This window comes from Oncorhynchus tshawytscha, linkage group LG14 (assembly GCF_018296145.1).
Source record: "Oncorhynchus tshawytscha isolate Ot180627B linkage group LG14, Otsh_v2.0, whole genome shotgun sequence".
Lineage (NCBI taxonomy): Eukaryota > Metazoa > Chordata > Actinopteri > Salmoniformes > Salmonidae > Oncorhynchus > Oncorhynchus tshawytscha.
In genome coordinates, this window is record NC_056442.1 from 11,564,402 (window position 1) to 11,587,328 (window position 22,927).

General features: G+C 43.8%; 1 protein-coding gene across 2 annotated transcripts in view; it reads right to left on the minus strand.

The window, feature by feature from the left end:
- Nucleotides 1-1,471: 1,471 nt before the first annotated feature.
- LOC112266555 (aryl hydrocarbon receptor-like) overlaps nt 1,472-22,927 on the minus strand; it is a 75,675-nt gene continuing 54,219 nt past the window's right edge. For both annotated transcript variants that reach the window (XM_042297044.1, XM_024444127.2), the window contains 6 exons: nt 21,948-22,150; nt 17,268-17,377; nt 10,231-10,372; nt 7,482-7,955; nt 6,020-7,262; nt 1,472-3,493 (listed from right to left, as the gene is read on the minus strand). In XM_042297044.1, coding sequence (XP_042152978.1) covers nt 3,326-3,493; nt 6,020-7,262; nt 7,482-7,955; nt 10,231-10,372; nt 17,268-17,377; nt 21,948-22,150 — 2,340 coding nt within the window. In that variant the 3' untranslated portion in view covers nt 1,472-3,325. The remainder of the gene's footprint in view (nt 3,494-6,019; nt 7,263-7,481; nt 7,956-10,230; nt 10,373-17,267; nt 17,378-21,947; nt 22,151-22,927) is intronic.

Consider the following 22,927-nt stretch of genomic DNA (forward strand, 5'->3'; position numbering starts at 1 on the left):
CCCACTGTTGCTAGGTGTAGTTATTCTAGTCTCCAGCAGGGGATATCAATATGTGTTTGTTTGCTTGCTCCTGGGTCAGTGTTCACACATTTGCCATTGTGCAAAAAGGGAGAGATTGTCCAGGGGATGAAAGGGGGGATGGGTGGAGAGAAGCGATCAATGAGGATGGAGATAGAAGCACTCTCAGAGAGACTGTCTCACTTTCTGGTTGGGTGGTGCATAGCGTGAGTCACTCCCGTCTCCAGGGCAAGTCTGTCTGTCTCCTCAAACGTCTGTCTGTCCCACTTAGGTCTAGAAGTACTGGAGACAATGTCCAAGATGGACACCCCGTTGTTTTCAACGTAATCTACTCACGTTCGCATATGCCGTTTCGTGGTTGTTCTCTTTTGTACCGGGACTACTATGACTGCGCACTAGTCCCGATGAGACGGCAGGATTGTGCGAACATGCTCCGGAAACTCTGCCAGCTGGGCTCATGACATCAGTGCATGAATATGAAATGTAAATATCTTCGGCTGAGTGATTTAAAAAAAGGTGATGACTAAAAGTGTTTTATTATGAATTTTCGAATTATGGGGCCGTCGATGGGAATTGTCTTTCTGGGCCGTACTTCAGTTGAAATGCAATACCGAAGCTGTCCTCTGGGAATTCGAAAGCACGCGTCCAGTCTGGTGCCTTGGTTTGTCGCCTACAAGTCTGTCTGTCTGTCCCCCACAAAGTCTATCTGTCTGTCTCATAACCTACTGTCCAGACAGCACAGCAGCCATTGCCTTTAACGATGCTTCTGTATAGGCACACGAGTGAGCTGTGAGACTTGTGGATGAAGAAATGATGGACCTTCGTATTAGAACATACACAGCCCCATTTTCAATTGTGATTTTAACACCCAATGTTTAAAAAAAAGAAACACCTTCAAGTTCATAGTGTAGATTACAGAACCAATCAGAAATAATTGTTCAATTAAACACTTTTCAAAGAAACAAAATAATATGAGCACAAACATACTATGATTAGGATGAACTGTGATTGCACAAATCCTTTATTTCCAGGATCAAATAGTATATTTTAACATTTGAACTGCTTTTATTCATTTTTTTACATCTACAATAACTTTGTGTGTTAGAATATCAAAATGAATTCAATAAATTCAACGTGATAATAAATAAAAAAATGACACCATTGTATCTTTAAACATAAAAATCTGGGATGTGAGTCTCCAGTATGTCACCATATCCTTGAGAGTAAAAGTCATAAAAAGTTATCCAAACATGACTTTGAAATAAAACACAGAACTGTAGGTATTTTAGTCAATATAATATTGAGTCCAAAATTATTTTCTACAAGCCTACTTTTTTGTGCTAGAGAAAAATGGCTTGTAAGGACCAGTGCTTTTAAACTAGTGCTTGCAACAAATGTCATAAAAAATACCTTACTATTTACACAATTTTTAAAAAAGCAGTTGTTGTTATTGATTGTCACCTTGCTTTTTTTTTTTTTTTTACATACATCTCCTGGTTGATTTAAATAAATCTATTTCATATAAGAAATGTCTGTGTACAAAAAAAGACAAACAAATATAAAGAGGCAAGTCTGTAAATGCATTTGTTTGTGACATTTATGTAATAAGTTTACATCCCAAATGGCACCCGTTCCCTATATAGTGCACTACTTTTGATCAGTCCATAGGGCTCTGGTTAAAAGTATAGCACTATGTAGAGAATATAGTGCCATTTTGGATGGAGAGAATTCTAACGCTACCAATATTAATAAAAATTATTTTCCAGCACTTTTTAATAACGAAATACTGCAAATAGGATATTTTTTACAACTCTTTTACAATTTACACAACACATTCAACATTGCAACTTTTCAATACAGAATCTCTTTAAAAAGACTTGTCCTCTCATTTGGATCAATGCCCGTGAGTCTGCGTGTGACCAAGTCAATCCTCATGGAACAGGGTCTTCAGTGCGATACAGCAGTGTTTCCACGCTTTTGACCTATTCTAAAGCTAGCCCAGCTGATTCAACACGTCAACTAATCATCAAGCCCTTGACTAAGTGAATCAGGTGTGCTCGTTCAGGGCGACAACAGAATTGGGAATCTTCTGGGGGTCCCCGAGGAGAGGTGTGAGATCCACTGTGATAGATGACCATGACAGAATCACTTGGGGCCCTGGAAGAGAGGAGGCCCACTGAAACGACCGTACCCGTTCCTCTTGCCATCGGCTCAACTTCAGTTCAATTCAGGAAATCAACTTGAATCCGAATGTATATTTCTCTCAAAGCTTTTCAATGAGGAATGATGGATCTGGAATGTGCTTGTTTACTTCTGAATGTAAGCCATCTCCTGCTGTATTACGGGACTTGATGTATTGAGTGATTTCACACTGTAGCCAGTCAAGAAAAGAAGAAAATGCCTTGGTTGATTTCAGTGCCATTTAAATAAATACACAACTGGTAACGTAAACTTCTTCCAGGCTAAAATGCAGCATGGAAATAAAACAAAACCCCAAAACGGTCATCCCTTCCTCCGTCCGATCTGCTCTCCTTCTTCATATTTAGATACCATTTGACCATAATATGGGATCTGTTTCACATATCCAATCTCAATAACACGTCAGAGGACAACCTAAATACTATTTTACCAACACGTAGATCTCCAAAACCTGAATCAATTCCTCTTCCTCTCTATGGGCAGATGACACAACAAAACATAACACAGAACAGAACATTTATAAATCTACCTCACAATAATTTCAGACATCCAGCTCCTTCAAATGATGTCTCATCATTCTTCATAATGAATATTAATCTCCATATCAATCCTTCTCCATCCTTTCCATACCCACATTCACTTTCCCTCCTTTAACAAGTTATACTGTACTAAAGCGCAGTACTGTAGCTATGACAGTGGTAAAACATGTCTCTTATCACAGTCTTGTTAATAATCTTTGTCCGAAACTGTATTTTGTACACCCATAAAGAAAAACAATGAAATTCACAGTGGTGAAGAAATCGCCGCTCTCTCAACCATACCCTTCATAAAAAATGCGTAACATGAGAAGATGCATTTGGTTTCCCCTGAGCTGTGTGCCAGTGGGGAAACTACTGTCAGAGTGCAGAGAGACACTATGCTGAGCTCTTTCACTGAGTCCTGAGTCCGTCGTACACAAATGAAATGGAGAGAATGTTACATAGAAAGTCGTAACATCCACAGTTCAGTTTAAATTCTTCTTCTTTCGCGTCTCCTCTGTTAAATTTTTTATGCCCCCTGACAAAATGGTCCAATGGTGCCTCTTTGCACTGACCCCCCCCCTCGTGTCTCAGAGGTAGAAGCCAGTAGTCTGTGGGTCTGGGAGGGTGGGCAGGGTCTGTAGGGCGCCGGGCTGGGGGTGGAGACTGTCGCTGGCTGTCTGGCCGTTCACATCGGGCAGTAGACCGCTCCCTGTGTGAGCAACGTTGGTGTCGTTGAGGATGCAGCCGCTCTCCATCTAAACACAGAACAACATTAAAAAATATAATTGGAGCTGTATGCATATGATAGGACACAACCCCCCCCCAAAAAAGACAAACTAACTCTAATCACTACACTGGGCTCTGTTCTGTGGCATGTTGAGGTCTTTGACACCATTCACTTAACCTTTCACTGCAGTGGGCTGAATCAGGGTCAGGTAGTCTTAAACAAATCTACTTTCAAACAGAAGTGTACACCTCACACACATGGTTATGAGCTTAAACAAGAAGGAGCCACCGGGTCAGATATAGAGTTGAAACGTACTACATTTTGAGTTTGCATCTCAATGACATTTTATATACATCACAGAAGACTGAAATATAACAAAACCTTTTGACATATAAAAGGTGGGTTTTTAGAAATAATGTTTATTATGAAAAACATGAATAACATTGTACCCATGAGGACACTATGTCATTTGACTGCAGGAAAGGGCTCCTGCAGGTCAGGTCTGCCAGAGAGCGGAGTGGTGCAGAGCGGGCACGCACGCACACACACACACACACACACACAGGTTAGTGGACAGCAGAGGATGGGTGGAACTAGACAGCAGAGATAGCTACTCTAACTGTAGCTTGTAGTAGTTGCTAATACACTAGCTAACTACACAAAGTAGCATATCTGCCAAACCAACAGAGTACTGACACTGGTACAAGCACTGAGCTCCACTCTCTATACTCCATAGGTGTGAGTATGTACTTTGTGGCTTCCCTGTATGAGGGAATCCCCTGTGTGTGTCTGTTGTGACAGTTTCTACCATCGGTCTAATTGTAATCCTGCTTAGTGGGCCCTAAACGGATTAGCTAGGCATCATCCATGTAGAAATCCTAATAGGGCCACCTTATATAGGCCCCCCATAGGGGCAGGCCAGCAGGACACTGCGCACCTGCAGCAGGACAAACCCAGCCAGGTTAAGGTAGGCCAAACTCAACTAATCTCTAATGCTACTCAATCCCAAAATCACATCAACACCCCTAGCCGGGGGGGAAACAGCACCCCCTGTGGTGGGATGTGACACCACACATGTAGGCACGCACCCATGCGCATACACACAACATTGCCACACATTCTTCTGCCCCTCTATGTATTAGGTAATGACGACGGGAAAATTGTAGGTCAGGACAGCTCATGCTTGACTGGCCAGCTTGGCTCTATGTTCCTCTGGGGCGTGGTCGCTGACCCTGAAGAAAAACACAGGGAAGGCGGAGTGGGATGGGGGGGGCATGAACGGCTGCCGGTCCGGTTAGCAGTCGCTGCCTGGGAGCTATAGCTCTCATTGTGGGACTTCAACCTTGTTCTATTCATTACAGTTCTTCACCATCGGCTCTTCTCTCTCTCTCTCTCAACAAAGAGACCAACCAACTCTATCGTTCGTTACCCTTCATGGATCTTGAAACATGAATTCAGCACTACAACAAACAAGGAGAGGAAGATGGTGTCCAGCATGCAGAATGGACTGTGTGCTGTACTAATGTCCAGTTCGTCTTGCCCTGAGGCCTTGTTTTGACCGACTGGGCCCCTTGTGTCCCTCCCTGACAAGACTCCTGTACTGTATTAAAAAAGAAAAAGTTACAAATGCACAGAGGCGGGTCCTAATCTCACCTTCGTCGCCAAATGTACGGAGGCTTGTTGTGCAATTAAAACGCAGCTTCTTCACTTCAGATCAACACGTTAGCAACCGGTACAAACGTGTGTGTGTGTGTGTGTGTGTGTGACACGCACACCGCGCGTGATACACTCTTAAAAGCAACCTCATTCAATACTCAACGGAGCTGGGAGCCTACATGACCCGAACACAACATATACTGGCAACTGTACAGTAAGTGACACCCTGAAGGTGCAGCCATGGACGTGGCGTAGCCGACACTAGTTCACTCCCAGTCAGTGTCCTGATCTGAAGTCATGCTTGACATTATCAGCTTTGAACAGATTGTAAGGCGGTCCCTGCAGACCAGAGCTGCTTCCGTCACAATCACACTGCGGTAGGATCAGACCCGGGCATTTAGGTCAAGGCTATGTTGTGCTACCCGCAAGGAAACAGCCCTGGCAGGAGAGGGTATTCCTACTGCAGTCGATGCTCACGTCGACAGAATCCCTTCCAACGGTTGACTTGATGGTGGCGCAATCCTGAAAGATCCAACGCCACTCCATGGGAGACCTACGTTCCTCTCCATCAACAGATTCTCCACCGCCGTGACCCTTTGCTCTCCACTCATCTGTTTCACATTACATGTCCGCTCACGTCGATTTATCTTACATTGAACTGTAAATCAGCAGCCGAAACAAGCCCGAGGCAAGGGCTTCCCAATGCTATATCAGTGCCTTTACAGAGAACCATCGCTTTCATGACATCGAAATAGTGCTCCTAATGCTAGGATGTCAACCATTAACAAGACAGTCCCACAAACATACAGTCACAGAAATTCACCAAATATTACACAAGAAAAAGACATCAGGTTTATTATCCATCTATGAGCATCTTGCTTTATTCTTTGACTCTTACCTTGCAGTGAGTGGCATCTTGGGAAGCGGGGCGATTCAAAATGCCGTAGGCGCCCAGAGAAGGCATGGTGTGTTGAGGCTGTGACAGCCCCAGGATGTAATCTAAGGAGTTCTGTGTGGTGGGGTACTGGCGGTGAAAGTAGGCGGATGGGACCTGTGGAGAATGTTGTTTGTGATGCTCCAGATGGTCTGAGGGGTTAGCAGTCACCCCTCCTTGTCCCTGGTAGTGACCTGTGCCCCCCACCGTACCCCAGTTCATCACCATGCCCACGGTAGTCGAAGCACCCGTACCGTAATCTGTGAGAGTGACCTCACCTCCTGTAGCGTGTGAGAGGGTGTCCGCGCGCCCGTTGGTGTAGGAGACGGTGCAGGCTCCGTTAGCGGTCAGTTCCAACTGGTCGTCATAGCCGTACCTCTGCCAATCGGGATCAGGGTGCACCCCGTTGAGAGTGGCACCGCTGTTGCTACTTGCCTTCTGCTGTTTGAAATGGAACTGAGGCTGAAGCTGGACCTGTAGGTGCTGGTTCTGCTGCTGCCACTGGCTCTGAAGATGGATGATGTTCTGGTGCTGGTGGTGTTTGAGCTGCCCGGACCCTTGAGGCCCCAGCTGGGATGTCTTACCGTTGACCAGGGGGTGAATGCTGTGGCAGTGGTCGTCCAGCCCCGCATGCAGATGCTCCTGCTGGGGAAGCCAGTGACCATTATTGACCATGGTTAGTGAGTTTGTGTGCTGCAGTGTGTCTGGCTGGCTTGGCGTGGGGACGTCCGTTTGTATCGGGGGCCAGGGGTATTTTGCCAGAACGGGCTTTACTAAGTTGAGGTGCTGCTGCATCTGCTGGGAGAGCTGCACTATGGGTGGCTGCTTTGGTAGTCTGTGAGGGGGTAACGTGGGTTGGGGGATAGGAGGGTTAGTAGCCTGGGGGTGGAGGGTAGAGATATGCATAGCAGGGGTGGCTTGGTTATAAAGGTTAGGGATAAGGGTAGAATTAAGGATAGGGCCAGGGGGATGGGTTGTGGTTGAGGGTGGTGGTATGGACACGTGACTGTCCCCACCCTGGCCCTCCTCGGTCTTGTTCTCCAGCGAGTCGTGGATGTAGGAGAGGATCTCGTTGTTGGTGAGCAGGTCGTTGAGCGAGGGGATGTAGTCCGGATCCATCTCCACTCTGATCATCCTCTCATCCAGCAGCAGTAGCTCCAGATCCTCTGCGTTCAGACCCAGGTTCTCCAGAGCAGAGAACAGCTCGCTGATGGGAAGACATTTATTTTATTTGACAAATTCAAAATACATATAGACTTGAGAGTACAGCAATGCATACATTAACAAAATATTGGAATTAAAAACTGAAGGGCAAAAAAATGGAAAGCTTGGGCAAGACTGGCTGTACATTGGGCAGTCCAAAGGGACATTACACTCAATTCAATTTGAAAATACTTATATACAATACATACAAATATACAATCACCTGTTAGAGCATGTCTCGTCCCCCTCCAGAGAAAGTGAGTCCAGGGTGGCGAGTAGTGGGTCGAAGCTGGATGGAGGAGCCCCGTTGGGCACGGAGCTCCAGCTCTTTCCCACACTCCCACCCAGAGGGCCACCGCTATAGCCTCCACTGCTCTGCCCTTCCCCCTCGCCTCGCCCACTAAACAGACTACTGTGGAAGGACATCTTGGGCTCGACGGCTGGTTGGCACACGTACACGGACTCATCCTGCCGCATCAATGCCCCGAGCAGGGAGCTGGGGTCCAGTCCACCGTGATCCTTCGATGAGTTCTTGTCCAGCTTGGCCTTCTTGGACTTGGTCTTGCCTTTAGTCTGGAGTGAGTCGGTGAGGCCGTGGATGGGGTAGCTACTCTGGTAGAGAAGGGCCTCGCCCGTGGCGAAGGTGAAGGGGAGGTGCATGGAACGCTTCCGCAGGTGCTCTCCTCCCTCCTCCTCCCTGGGTACGAGAGGATGGAGAGAACCAATCAGAACACACTCTTTCTGTTTAGGATAAAACTCCAGCAAAGTTAAGGCTTTGTGTCCTTAAAGTTGGTGGCAGCTTCATTTTAACAGTGTGCAGCAGTGGTTCCCAAACTAGGGGTCGTGACCCATGTCGGGTTGCCTGATATGAAAATGGGGTTGTGGGAGAATTACCAAAATCCGGGTTAAAAAAAAAATATATATCTTCTTTGTCTCTCAAAATCATTATAATGTGGTTAACTTAAAAAAATCGGAATGAAGATTATTCAATTCTAAAAGTTAAAATTCAACGACAGAGCGCCCGTAGAAAGTGGGAAAAGGCCGCTCTTGACGGTTGCACTTGAATCATTTCCACGGTGAATGGCTGAGCCTGCTACGCTATGAAACCACACACTATTGCAGAGACTGAAATTACCGCAATTGATATGGGGAAAACAATGTGTGGGGAGACAGAGGCACAGAAACTCACATCAATACCTTTGTCAGATAACACTGTGAAACTAAGAATTCATGCTATAGCAAGCAATCAAGAGGAAACTGACTGAACGACTCAAACTCCCCACCTCATGCTCTCCAAATAGATGTTAGCTGTGCGGGCCGAGATGCCCATGCATTAACTTTGGTTCGCCGCATGTCGGGGATGCTATTGACGAGGGCATATTGTTGTCTCACGATTCCAAAGCATGATATGGCACAGGGGACGTTCAATGTGCTGAAAAACAGACTCCATATGGGATCGAATGGTGGCCTTTTGCACAGATGGGGCTCCATCTACCATGGGACGGTGGGCAGGCCTCTGCACTTTAGTTATGAATGTGTCTCCCTTTATGAATGTGTCTCCCTTTGCCAAATGGACGCATTGTATGATACACCTATCAGGAATCAAGGGAAGACCCAGATGCAGACTGTCGAAGTAGCAATGGTTTAACGTTCCAACAGAGGCAAGCAGAAGACAGGTCAAGGCAGGCAGAGGTCGGTAATCCAGAGGGAGGCAGAGGTACAGGTCGGCGGGCAGGCTCGGGGTCAGGCAGCTGGGCTCAGAGACAGGACAGGCAAGGGTCAAGTCCGGGAGGAATAGCAAAAGAGAATAGAAGCAGGAGTACGGGAAAACACTGGTTGACTTGAAATTCATACATGACGAGCTGGCCCAGAGAGACAGGAAACACAGGGATAAATACACCAGGGATAATAAGTGGCACCTGGAGGGGGTGGAGACAATCACAAGACCAGGGCGTGACAACACCCACTGAGCTATATTGGATACACCGAGAGCAACTGGCGGCAAAAGAGCTGAGCGTAGAACATTGCAAACTACATTGCGCACACCTGTTCACAAAACTATTTGGGGATATGGGATCAGAGCATGACAATGTTGTATTTCACACCGAAGCTTGGTCGTTATTGAGGGGGAGTGTTGGAAAGATTTTTTCAAATTGAGAGGAACGGTTGTCATTCGCAATGGATTTAAATTACAAACTTTGTTAAATTTCTGTGTAATGAAAATAAAAGGTGTCTCCTTGCCTATGTAACAGACATTTGGGGAACTGAACGAATTGAACACAAGCATACAGGGGAAATACAAACAAATTATATAACAAATCAGCAAAATCAGTGTGATCCTGGTTCAGTTGACATGCCAGGAAGTGAAATTGAACAGCTGATCAAGCTGCCATGTGACCGAATGCTGCAGACAATGCATTCACCGGTCACTATGGAGACGTTTTGGTTCTTGACTCAAAGGGAATACAATGCAGTCTCCCTCAGAGCATTAAAACTCATGGTATGCTGATTCAGAGCCCTTATCTGCATTAAAACCAAATATCCATCCAGGTTGGATGTGACAGGAGAGATGCGGTACGTACTGTTGACCACGCCCCCTGACCCTGAGACGCTCAGACACAACATGGGGATATGGGATATATATATATATATAAGATAAATTATTTAAATGATTGACTGTCAAAGCCCCACATTAAAAAAGTAAACATTTCCTGTGATTTACATTTTTCCCCCCCATATATTTGGGGTCGCGAGAATTTTATTAACATGATGAAATCCAATCTACTGTCCTCCCTCTTACTCACTGGGAACAAGAGAAGGACGAGACATAGCTTACCAGAACACTAGGGACTACTATTTGGACAAAAGTCCCTAACACTATGGACTAAAGAGCTCTGACTGTTTAGGATTACACATTACATTCACCTCATTGAAATCTTTCATACAAACAGGGGGGCTAAAGCTGCACTTACACCAGGGGCCTCTGGGTGGCGATAATGTAGTCAGGCTTGCCGTTCTTGTAGACCAGTCTGGCGTTGGCTTGGACCCACCTCCAGTGGTTATCCTTAGTGAGCAGTCTGAACACCGTCAGCCCGCTCTCTCCTGTCTTGATCACTGGAATCACATACGACACTGAGTCAGGGGGATGTATCAGAACCAATGATTGTATGGTCATAACTGAACATAGGCAACACAGTGCATATGTGCACCCATGCATGGAACCAACCCCTACACACTCACGACGCTTACAAAAGCAAGTCTGCCCGAAATATGCTGTTTGCATGCGAGTGTACATGCACCTATGCACCATCACACCTCTAAATGTCCACACACACACACACACTCCTTGATCCTTCACCCAATTGGCCTATTGTTGTCTTTGCAAGGCGTGTTGTGGAGTAGAGCACGTCTCAACTGTGCAACTTTCCGGAGTAGGTTCATGGTGGTGAATGGACACAGGTGTGAGGCTCCGTCGACCCATTGTTCTACAGAGAGGCGCGCAGTAAAGAGATTTGCAGACGCGGCAGATTTACACCCAAATGTGTTCCCCTGCAGTGCTGCTGAAACTCGTGTGTCACTTTCAGTGGACACTGGTGGACTTTGGATCTTTATTCCATTCCTGATATGGATATGTGGCCCCAGTTCACCACTCTGCTCTGTTCACCGGTACGCTGCTCTAATCTGCTCTGGGCTTTGCACAATCTCTTCCATAATCTGGATTATGTGTAAACATATTCTCCACTCTAACCAACCATGTGTCCCACAGAGACAGGTTGGTTGTTTAGCAACAAAAACCGTTGAGCGCGCAACTATGAGGCAAAACAGACGGGATCGGCTTAAATTGCTGACAACATGTAAACTACATTTTGTTTGAAAAATGTTAATGGAAAACATGAATTCATGTGCACAATGAGCACCTGTCTCTCAAATACATTGTTAGAGTTGCTGGTTAACTAGCTAGTGATTTTTTCTGCCATATTAGAATTGACATGAAATCTGTCAAAACACCTCATAACAAGACATGGTATCAACAACAAGATAAAACTAGCCGAAACAAGCCACCTACGGTTCCCCACATGGAAGCTTTTAGCCATTGTTTCTAGTTACCCGACCGCTCATAATTATAAAAACCGCGTGGCTTCCGGCCACATCGATGTGCGCGCATCATTTTTGTGACGTTTGTCAGCCAACGCCGTCTATATGGTTTGTCCCAATAATCCCTCCTGAAGTGTGCACTGGTTCACTACTCTCAACCAATGTAAAAGCATTGGATTGCTGTAGGCATGGGCTAGAGGGAGTTTAATATACCAGTCATTTCCTTTCAAATCCATGAAGGGAAGTGAACAAGTGTACACTCTGGGAGAAAGGAGAGACTATTAAGGACGCAACCAGACTTCCACTAACTCTCGGACAGTTTGCCAATCAAAGCTCTGCCTTTTAGACATACCAACCTACTACCCTGGGCTACTTTCTAAAAGCAATGAAAGGTTGTGAGTCAAAAGTTTTGAAAAGGCAGCATATACAGTGGGGCAAAAAAGTATTTAGTCAGCCACCAATTGTGCAAGTTCTCCCACTTAAAAAGATGAGAGGCCTGTAATTTTCATCATAGGTACACTTCAACTATGACAGACAAAATGAGAAGAAAAAAAATCCAGAAAATCACATTGTAGATTTTTTATGAATTTATTTGCAAATGATGGTGGAAAATAAGTATTCTAACTCACATGTAGTTAGCTTACTGCACATAAATAAATATATTACATAGCTCTATGTAGTACTAATATTTGATTGTTTTTATCTTTATTTAACTAGGCAAGTCAGTTAAGAACAAATTCTTATTTTCAATGATGGCCTAGGAACAGTGGGTTAACTGTCTTGTTCAGGGGTAGAACAACAGATTTTTATCTTGTCAGCTCGGGGATGTGATTTTCCAACCTTTCGGTTACAAGTCCAACGCTCTAACCCTGCTGCCCCACAAGTATACACTACATAAGTATGTGGACACCCATTCAAATGAGTGGATTTGGCTATTTCAGCCACGCCCGTTGCTGAGAGGTATATAAAATTGAACACACAGCCATGCAATCTCCATAGACAAACATTGGCAGTATACTGTTCCATACTGAAGAGCTCAGTGACTTTCAATGTGGCACTGTCATAAGATGCCACTTTTCCAAGTCAGTTCGTTAAATTTCTGCCCTGCTTGAGCTGCCCCGGTCAACTGTAAGTGGCGCTATTGTGAAGTGGAAAGGTCTAGAGATAACAACGGCTCAGCCGCAAAGTGGTAGGCCACACAAGCTCACAGATGGGACTGGCGTAAAAATCATCTGTCCTCGGTTGCAACATTCACTATCGAGTTCCAAACGGCCTCTGGAAGCAACTGTTCGTCGGGAGCTTCATGAAATGCGTTTCCATGGCCGAGCAGCCGCACACAAGCCTAAGATGACCATGCGCAATGCCAAGCGTCGGCTGGAGTGTAGTAAAGCTCACTGCCATTGGACACCGGACCTGCAAAATCTGGACCCCTACAAATCAGCCAGGCTAGACAATCTGGACCCTCTCTTTATAAAATTACCTGAGGAAATTGTTGCAACCCCTATTACTAGCCTGTTCAACCTCTCTTTTGTGTCGTCTGAGATTCCCAAAGATTGGAAAGCTGCCGCTGTCATCCCCCTCTTCAGAGGGGGAGACACTCTCGACCCAAACTGCTACAGACCTATATCTATCCTACCCTGCCTTTCAAAGGTCTTCGAAAGCCAAGTTAACAAACAAATCACTGATCACTTCGAATCCAACCGTACCTTCTCTGCTATGCAATCTGGCTTCTGAGCTTGTCATGGGTGCACCTCAGCCATGGTCAAGGTCCTAAACGATATCATGACTGCCATCGATAAGAGACAATACTGTGCAGCCGTATTCATCGACCTGGCCAAGGCTTTCGTCTCTGTCAATCACCACATTCTTATCGGCAGACTCAACAGCCTTAGTTTCTCAAATGACTGCCTCGCCTGGTTCAACAACTACTTCTCTGATAGAGTTCAGTGTGTCAAATCGGAGGGCCTGTTGTCCAGACCTCTGGCAGTCTCTATGGGGGTGCCACAGGGTTCAATTCTCGGGCCAACCCTCTTCTCTGTATACATCAATGAAGTCGCTCTTGCTGCTGGTGACTCTCTGATCCACCTCTACACAGACGACACCATTCTGTATACTTCTGGCCCTTCTTTGGACACTGTGCTAACTAACCTCCAGACAAGCTTCAATGCCATACAACTCTCCTTCCGTGTCCTCCAACTGCTCTTAAATGCAAGTAAAACTAAATGCATGCTCTTCGATCGATCGCTGCCCGCACATGCCAGCTCCTCCAGCATCACTACTCTGGATGGTTCTGACTTAGAATATGTGGACAACTACCTAGGTGTCTGGTTCGACTGTAAACTCGCCTTCCAGACCCACATTAAGCATCTCCAATCCAAAATTAAATCTAGAATCGGCTTCCTATTTCGCAACAAAGCATTCTTCACTCATGCTGCCAAACATACCCTCGTAAAACTGACTATCCTACCGATCCTCGACTTCGGCGATGTCATTTACAAAATAGCCTCCAACACTCTACTCAACAAATTGGATGCAGTCTATCACAGTGCCATCCGTTTTGTCACCAAAGCCCCATATCCTACCCACCACTGTGACCTGTATGCTCTGGTTGGCTGGCCCTCGCTTCATACACGTCGCCAAACCCACTGGCTCCAGGTCATCTACAAGTCGTTGCTAGGTAAAGTCCCGCCTTATCTCAGGTCACTGGTCACCATAGCAGCACCCACCCAGAGCACGTGCTCCAGCAGGTATATTTCACTGGTCACCACCAAAGCCAATTCCTACTTTGGCTGCCTTTCCTTCCAGTTCTCTGCTGCCAATGACTGGAACTAACTGCAAAAATAGCTGAAGCTGGAGACTCTTATCTCCCTCACTAACTTCAAGCACCAGCTGTCAGAGAAGCTCACAGATCATTGCATCTGTACATAGCCCATCTGTAAATAGCCCATCCAACTACCGCATCCCCATACTGTATTTATTTATTTATCTTGCTCCTTTGCTCCCCAGTATCTCTACTTGCACATTCATCTTCTGCACATCTATCACTCCAGTGTTTAATTGCTATATTGTAATTACCTCGCCACTATAGCCTATTTTATTGCCTTACCTCCCTTATCTTACCTCATTTGCACACACTATATATACTTTTATTATAATTTTTTTTCTCCTACTGTATGTTTGTTTATGCCATGTGTAACTCTGCATTGTTGTATGTGTCGAACTGCTTTGCTTTATCTTGGCCAGGTCGCAGTTGTAAATGAGAACTTGTTCTCAACTAGCCTACCTGGTTAAATAAAGGTGAAATAAAAATAAAAGTGGAAACACGTTCTCTGGAGTGGTGAATCACGCTTCACCATCTGGCAGTCCGACGGACAAATCTGTGTTTGGCGGATGCCAGGAAAACGTATCTTAACGCTACATCCATACAATGACATTCTAGACGAGTCTGTGCTTCCAATGTTTGGGGAAGGCCCTTTACATGTTTGTTTTTTATAAAACATTTTTTGGGGGTAGATCAGCTTTAATATTGCAGATAGATTGTAGATTCCATCAATTTAATTGTCTGCATTATTTTCAATCTCAAATATATATTTTTAAAATAGATATTCCTTTTTTATTTTGCCCTAACCCTACTACCCCTTTCCTAATTTGAGTAAACTAGTGGACAACAACACCTAGGCTTCTACTTCAAGCTTATTCATAATATATACAGTACCAGTCAAAAGTTTGGACACACCTACTCATTTGAGGGGTTTTCTATATTTTTTTAATGAATTTCTACATTGTAGTATAATAGTGACGACATCAAAACTATGAAATAACACATATGGAATCATGGAGTAACAAAAAAAAAAGTGTTAAACAAATCTAAATATATGTTATATTTGAGATTCTTCAAAAGTAGCCACCCTTCGCCTTGATGACAGCTTTGCTCACTCTTGGCATTCTCTCAACCAGCTTCATGAGGTAGTCACCATGAATGCATTTCAGTTAACAGGTGTGCCTTGTTAAAAGTTAGTTTGTGGAATTTCTTTCCTTCTTAATGAGTTTGCGCCAATCAGTTGCGTTGTTACAAGGTAGGGGTGGTATACAGAAGATAAACCTATTTGGTAAAAGACCAAGTCCATGTCATGGCAAGAACAGCTAAAATAAGCAAAGAGAAACGACAGTCCATCACTACTTTGAAGGTCAGTCAATCTGGAAAATATCAAGAACTTTGAACGTTTCTTCAAGTGCAGTCACAAAAACTATCAAGCACTACTGCCTCATGAGGACCGCCACAGGAAAGGAAGACCCAGAGTTACCTCTGCTGCAGAGGACAAGTTCATTAGAGGTACCTGCCTCAGAAATTGCAGACCAAATAAATGCTTCACAGAGTTCAGGTAACAGATACATCTCAACCTCATCTGTTCAGAGGAGACTGCGAGAATCAGGCCTTCGTGGTCTAATTTCTGCCAAGAAACCACCACTTAAGGACGACACCAGTAAGAAGAACAGACTTGCTTGGGTCAAGAAACACAAGCAACGGACATTAGACCAGTAGAAATATGTCCTTTGGTCTGAGGAGTCCAAATTTGAGATTTTTGGTTCCAACCGCCATGTCTTTGTGAGACACAGAGTAGGTGAACAGATGATTTCCTCATATGTGGTTCCCCCCACCGTGAAACATGGGTAGATGAGGTGTGGGCAGTGCTATGTTGGTGACATCGTCAATGATTTATTTATAATTCAAGGCACACAACCAGCATGGCTACGACAGCATTCTGCAGTGATACCCCATCCCACCTGGTTTGCGCGACAAGTGCTCAGCATATGTGGGAACTCCTTTAAGACTGTTGGAAAAGCATTCCAGGTGAAGCTGGTTGAGAGAATGCCAAGAGTGTGTAAAGCTGTAATCAAGGCAAAGGTTTGCTACTGTTAGCAATTTATGTCATTCTTCAATAACGCAAACTCCAAAGCAAATCAGGGGGAGAAAAATAGGTTTATTTGAGAAGGACATACCATAGATGTTATGCTAGGAGGTAGATGCTCAGTCTCCCCTGTCCTCAGCTTTTCTCCACAGAACAAAGGACAGGATGCCATTTATAACCCCCCACCATAGCCTGGGGTTGACCAATCAGAGGTCCTTGCAGTACATCTGGGCCAAATACCATTAGTACTCTAGTTTTTATTCATTTTTTATTTATTCCTATTTTTTTGTTGGTTTTCAATCCCATCCTTCAGCTACCATCAAACCCCTCCCATCTATCGCTGAAGCTCATCCAGTTTGATTTCTGTTTTGCTATATAACCTATACACATTTTATGGACACAGTATATTTGACATGAGTCATCTTGTTGTTATTAATCCCGCCCTGTAGCTCCACTCATCACCTACCATCTGTCTCTTAACACCATCTCTTTTTGATTTCCATTTGCCATATATTTTTCAACTGTGCTGTGATGTTTCACAAAAGTTTCCTGTTTCAGCATGACAATGCCCCCGTACACAAAGAGAGGTCCATCCAGAAATGGTTTGTTGAGATCGGTGTGGAAGAACGTGGAAGAGATCGGTGTGGAAGACTGGCCTGCACATAGCTCTGAACTCAAATCCATCTTTGGGATGAATTGGAACGCCGACTGATCAGTGCCGACCTCACTAATGCTCTTGTGGCTGAATGGAAGCAAGTCCCTGGAGCAATGTTCCAGCATCTAGTGGAAAGCCTTCCCAGAACAGTGGAGGCTGTTATAGTAGCAAAGGGCGGACCAAGTCCATATTAATGCCCATGATATTGGAATGAGATGTTCGACGAGCATACTTTTGGCCATGTAGTGTACATCAAGTTAAATTGTCAAGTTACTGTTCTAAACCAATTTTATTTGGAATATTCCATTATTATTATTAAAAGGTAGAGATGTCATAGTAAAAGCCTTACTGCGGACGTGGTTCTCAGCACAGTAGAGCATGTCAGCTGCATGGATAAACTGGTATCCAGAGCCTCGAACCCGGAGCTCAGCCTCAGTGTAGCCCAGCACGATCTTCCCCCTGCAATGCAATAAGATACACAAAAACACCATTATTACAGACGAGACAATAGTCGTCTATTATAGGCATTGGTTGAAGCTCAGTGTTAAATATTTGACACCAACCTCAATGAAAATCCCAAATCAACTTGTAGGTACACAACACACTCATCCGCCTCTCGTCATGAGCCTTTCTTCCTTTATCGAGAAGCACATGCCAGATTTTTTTAACTGCAGATTTTTTTATAGGGCAGTTTGCAATTGATTTTTAAAAGTATTTATTGCGCCTACCCATCTTAAATCCTAGACGCTGGATTAAAACAAGACTAAAGAGTCCATAAAGTGACTATTGGGCTTTAGAAAAACGCCGGCTTGACTAAGTTTGTAGGTGCAGCAGTTTTTATTAAATGTATAAATCATCGCTCTCACGTGCACATTTGCGTCTGTTAAGAAACAACGATCATCTACCTTTTTTGTAGCTGACAATGCGAACATCTTTAGCCGAAACTCATAGTCCTAACACTGGGTTGGTTGCTCGGCAACAACAGAGCTGCTTGCCCCACCTGCCAATCATATGAAGTGTACATGAGCAAACCTAGTCTAATGTATATGGCTAGCTATATGGTGGTATCAAGCTAAGGTTAATCAATGAATGCAAACTGATATTTTGATTAGCTAGGTAGCTAACGTTACTTGTACAAAGTCCAGCTGCTAGCTTCTGTAGCTAACACCAGTCCGCTGAAAGCTAACTAGCTAACCAACAGGCAAATACAGGTAGCTAGCCAATGAACGTGGTTTTGTTTTGATTAGATAGATAGCTAGCTGGCTACCGTAACATTATACGAGTAAGATGAGCGCTAGCGTTGGTAAGGTAAGTTAGCTAACCAACAAGTGATGAAAGCTAGGGTTTTTCACATAAGGCTAAAGTCATCATGTGTAAACTGCTGATCTAGACACTTGCGTGTAAATTGGAGCACAAACAAATATGCACAAATAAACTAGCGAGTGTCCTTGGCAGTTATGATAGCCAATTAAATGTATCTAGCTAAGTAACCTTAGCAAACGTTATACTGTAACATTAGATAACGTGTATGGTCAGTTCATGCACCACAATATATAATACATTCTTACACAAAACATAACTAGTTAGTTAACGTTAAGTTTAAAACCACCAAACTTTGGGAAAACTGCCACGCTAATCACATTCATCTGCATGGTACGTAATCAAGCTACGGTAACGCTAAAACGAGGTAGCCAGATTTCAGACAGGATAAACACTGCAGTTAGTTACGCTACATTTCCCGAGACTAAGAACAACCAAGACCAAAACCATAGACAAGAAAACAAATACCATTGTTAAGAAATAGTAAGTTAGCTATGTTGAACTGCATATAGTAAATGGTTGAACCCCAAACACACACGTAAACAGAACCTCGGTTGTGCATGCTTACCAGACTGACAGCATCGCTGTTTCAAACACTTCTTGAATAAATTCCAGCTCCAGCATAAACTGCCTTGACATTTCTAATACAAATGTGTGCTGACTGATTAACACAGTGTCATATTACTTTTCCGTGTGTTCACAGATAATCTGAAATCGCCATCCACAAGTAAAACGTAGTCAGGGGGCTCCACGCGCTGCACCAGGTTAAAACAACAACATCAGAATCATTGCTTGCTTAGTGACTTCTTGTGTGCCAGTCAGTCTCATAGACTAGACGTAACATAGTAAATGTTTATCCAGGACACTGAAATAAGTATCTTATGTTACGTTTGGTATGGTTACATCAGACAGAAGGTTACTTGATGGAGACTTTTCCTATTTCTGAAGTAAATCTCTATTTTTGATGCAAAATGGCATGTTCTCAAAAACAAACCAAATCACAAAAAAGTGTCTGGACCCTTCTATAACATGCCATCACAAATAGAGATTTACTTCAGAAATAGGAAAAGTCTCGAGGGTGGTTGGTCGGGGTGGAAGGATGGGCATATAACGCAGATGTCTAGCAACTCAAAAGTTGTTCAAATCTTGAACAACTTTAGCATTTTAGCTATCTACCAACTTTGCAACTACTTACTACTTTTTAGCTAATATATGTTGCAACCTTAACCCTTTAACCTCACTCCTAACCCTAGCAAACGTTAGCCACCTAGCTAACATTAGCCATAACAAATTGGAATTTGTAACATACCATACATATTTTGACCATTCTTTCATTTATAGTTTTTACAGCCCCCTCCCTCCCTCCTGACACACAAACACACACACTTATTTACATTTATTAGGTAGCTCTTAAAAGAGCCTTTGGCTTTGTGGAGAGGCAGGCAAGGGGTGTGTACTACTGTGTGCATCTTGCTAGAACGGTCGTTGCACTCATTCTCCCTTGGTTTTTTCCCTAGCACTACACAGATGATTCAAATAACCAACTCATTATCAAGCTTTGATTATTTGAATCAAAAACAAAACTTGCATCCAGGGGGGACTACAGGACAAAGTTTGGGAAACCCTGCCCTACGGTAATGCCCAAGGACATTGTGATTTATGGCAAAGTGGCCAACTGTGTGCATGCGCCTGTCTCGGAGAAATGCAAACACCAGCGGGTTGACAGAGTGCCGGGCCATCTCTATGCACTTGTTGATGTCCTCCTCCCACTGAAACATCCAACTCCTCTACTGTGTGATGACAGAGTAGACCACCGATGTCCTGGGAACATTCGGATGACTACCTCCTAATCAGCTGGTGTCTGACGCACCAGGGCTGTCCCCTTTATGTGTCCCAAGACGTTTCCATTGAGGTGGATGACTATGATATATTCACAATCACTTCTCGCCTTGGCAAGAAATAATTTTTCAGAACCCTTCCATTGCGGACAGCTCATCCATATTTTGCGCTCCTGTAGTCATCTAGCCAGCTACATTGTATAATCGCATAGTAAATATTTGCTTCAGTCTTTGTTTCCTTGCTCTTGCCAATTTGCTTTGAGCAATGATCAGTAGGAGTATAAGCTGGGATCTTATCAATAAATCGATTGATAAAACACATGACATTGTGAGGGTTCACAAGGAGAGCATGTGTTATGTTGTATTATAAACTGGGTGGTTTGTGCCCTGAATGCTGATTGGCTGAATGCCGTGGTATATCAGACCGTATACCACGGGTATGACAAAACATTTATTTGTACTTTTCTAATTACGTTGGTAACCAGTTTATAATAGCTATAAGGCACCTCAGGGGTTTGTGGTATATGACCAATATACCACAGCTAAGGGCTGTATCCAGGCACTCCGCATTGTGTCGTGGAAAAGAACAGCCCTTATATTGGCCATATACCTCCTACCCCCTCTGGTCTTATTGCTTAATTATAATGTTGTATAATAATGTTGCATAATCACCTTCCGGTGTAAAAAACACGGAAATAAAATTTTCAAAATATATTTTTAAGTGAGAATAGGCATTGGTCTGAAGCCAAAAAAAGAAAGGAAATTCACAAGCACCCATGCTCTACCAAGGCTTTCCAGCACACAGCTTTCACCTACTACAGTATCTATGTTGATATTGTACTTCAAACTACGTATCATTTGGCTGTATGTATTTTTAGACCTAGGCCTATTGTAAATTTGTATTAATGTTGCTTCACCATCTTTATTGCAAAAAGAAATACAAGTACAAACATAACTTGTTTGAAACACAATTGGTTCTGAGCTTATGTCAATATTACACAGGTAAGCTAACGGTTACAGAAATCAGGCATGTAGACAGGCTCTATCTATCTGAGCTACTATGTCCAACACACCACCTGTTGTTATGTTGGGCACCTACTGACCAAAAAAGGTTGTTATTATGATATATTTTTTTCAATGACATGTTTTGCTAAAATAAAGGTTTTAGGAAATACAGGCATGCACCACATTACTACAAGACAAAACAGCTCAATAAAGCCTGATGGTCTCGTAAGTATTTATAGCAAAGCTTGCTTTCATTTAATAAAAAATGCATGAACAGGTAGCGTAATGAGAACTTCTCACTGTGGAGTGTGAAGAATCAAATACTTTACCTTGCATGTGGTACAAATCACATTATCGTGGAAGCACCTCCTGCAAGAGTATGAATTAGACTGTTTGAGAAGGTTTGAATCCTATTCATCCTGCCTACACATAGTTTGAAGTACAATACCAACATAGTTATTGTAGTAGGTCAAAGCTGTTTGCCTGAAAACCTTAGTAGAGCATGGGCGGAATAGGTATTGTGGTGCTCGTGAATTTCCTTTTTCGGCTTCAGATTATTCTCACTTAAAACACTTTTTTTGTTTTTTATTAGAGATAGGACATCAATGGCAGTGAAAATATGTTTGAATTACCACTACTTCAAACATATTATAGCCACATGACAAGAAATTGCTCTTCCCAGTAAGAAATACCCTAGCAACACCCCAGCAGGCAAAACTGGTTGAAATGACATCATTACAACCAGATTACAACGAGTTCCGTTTTTAAAAGGGGTTCTAATGAAGTTAATTCAACCAGATATAACCGGTGGAACTTTAACAACATTCCATCATAATGTGAAGTAAGACTGAATAGTGTGAGCATACTTGGCGTCGCAGGCCATGGGGGTGAAGTCCAGCTTGTGTTTGGTTCTGAAGATCATGTTCTTGGTCCTGATCTCCAGGATGGATGGAGGCTGGAGGGGGGTAGCGATGGCAAACAGGGCCAGCTGGGGGGGCACGTTGCAGCCGTCATCCAGGTGGCAGTTCTGGCCATGCAGGAACTTCAGACGGCCCTGGAGGGTCAGGGCCTGGGGAGAAAAAAAAAAGAAGCTGGTTGGTCCAGGCTTCCTCATACAGTATTCGTTTGGAAACCAATAGCAGAGTATTGAACGAGACTTGGAAGGATAGCAACGTGAGACAACAGTAGTACTAATAGTAAATACTATTAGAAAATACTATTAGTAAATACTAAAAGTATACTATTGTATTACTAGTATTAAAATAATAAAATAAAATATTAGTATGTAAATAGTACTAGTATTTGTGCACTTGACTGAGCTTGTCTGGTACCAATGGAATACTTTCAAAAGTGCAAAGTGTAAACCCTGCCCATCTGACACCACAGACAGAGGAAATCGAAAAGATGAAAGTATTTGAAAGAAAATGGATACTAATTGAACCCAGGTCTGGTGTAGAGCGGTACAGCTACTGTAAGACATGGATGTACTGCGCAGTATTTAGGCCAGTCGTCCCATTGATGGCCTTTAAGATGTGCTGAGATTTGTTGCATCCTGGAGGGAGACGCACTGATGGATCAAAACACAGTGTGCGTTTTGAACAGTGTTTTGGCAACTTTCCATCCCTTAAGTCACTGTCCCTCTTCCACTCTCCCTCCCTCCCCTCTCTCTCTCCCCTCTCCCCCAGTTTGTCCCTCTGATCGTGGAGCTGTGCTGTAAGCTGGTGGAGAACATGGGTATGGAGTACACAAGTGTCTACAGGGTGCTGAGCAACAACACCATCATTAGACCAAGAGGAAACTCCCTTTAGGGCCATTGGCCGACAATTATTTTTAAAGTCGCAGGCAT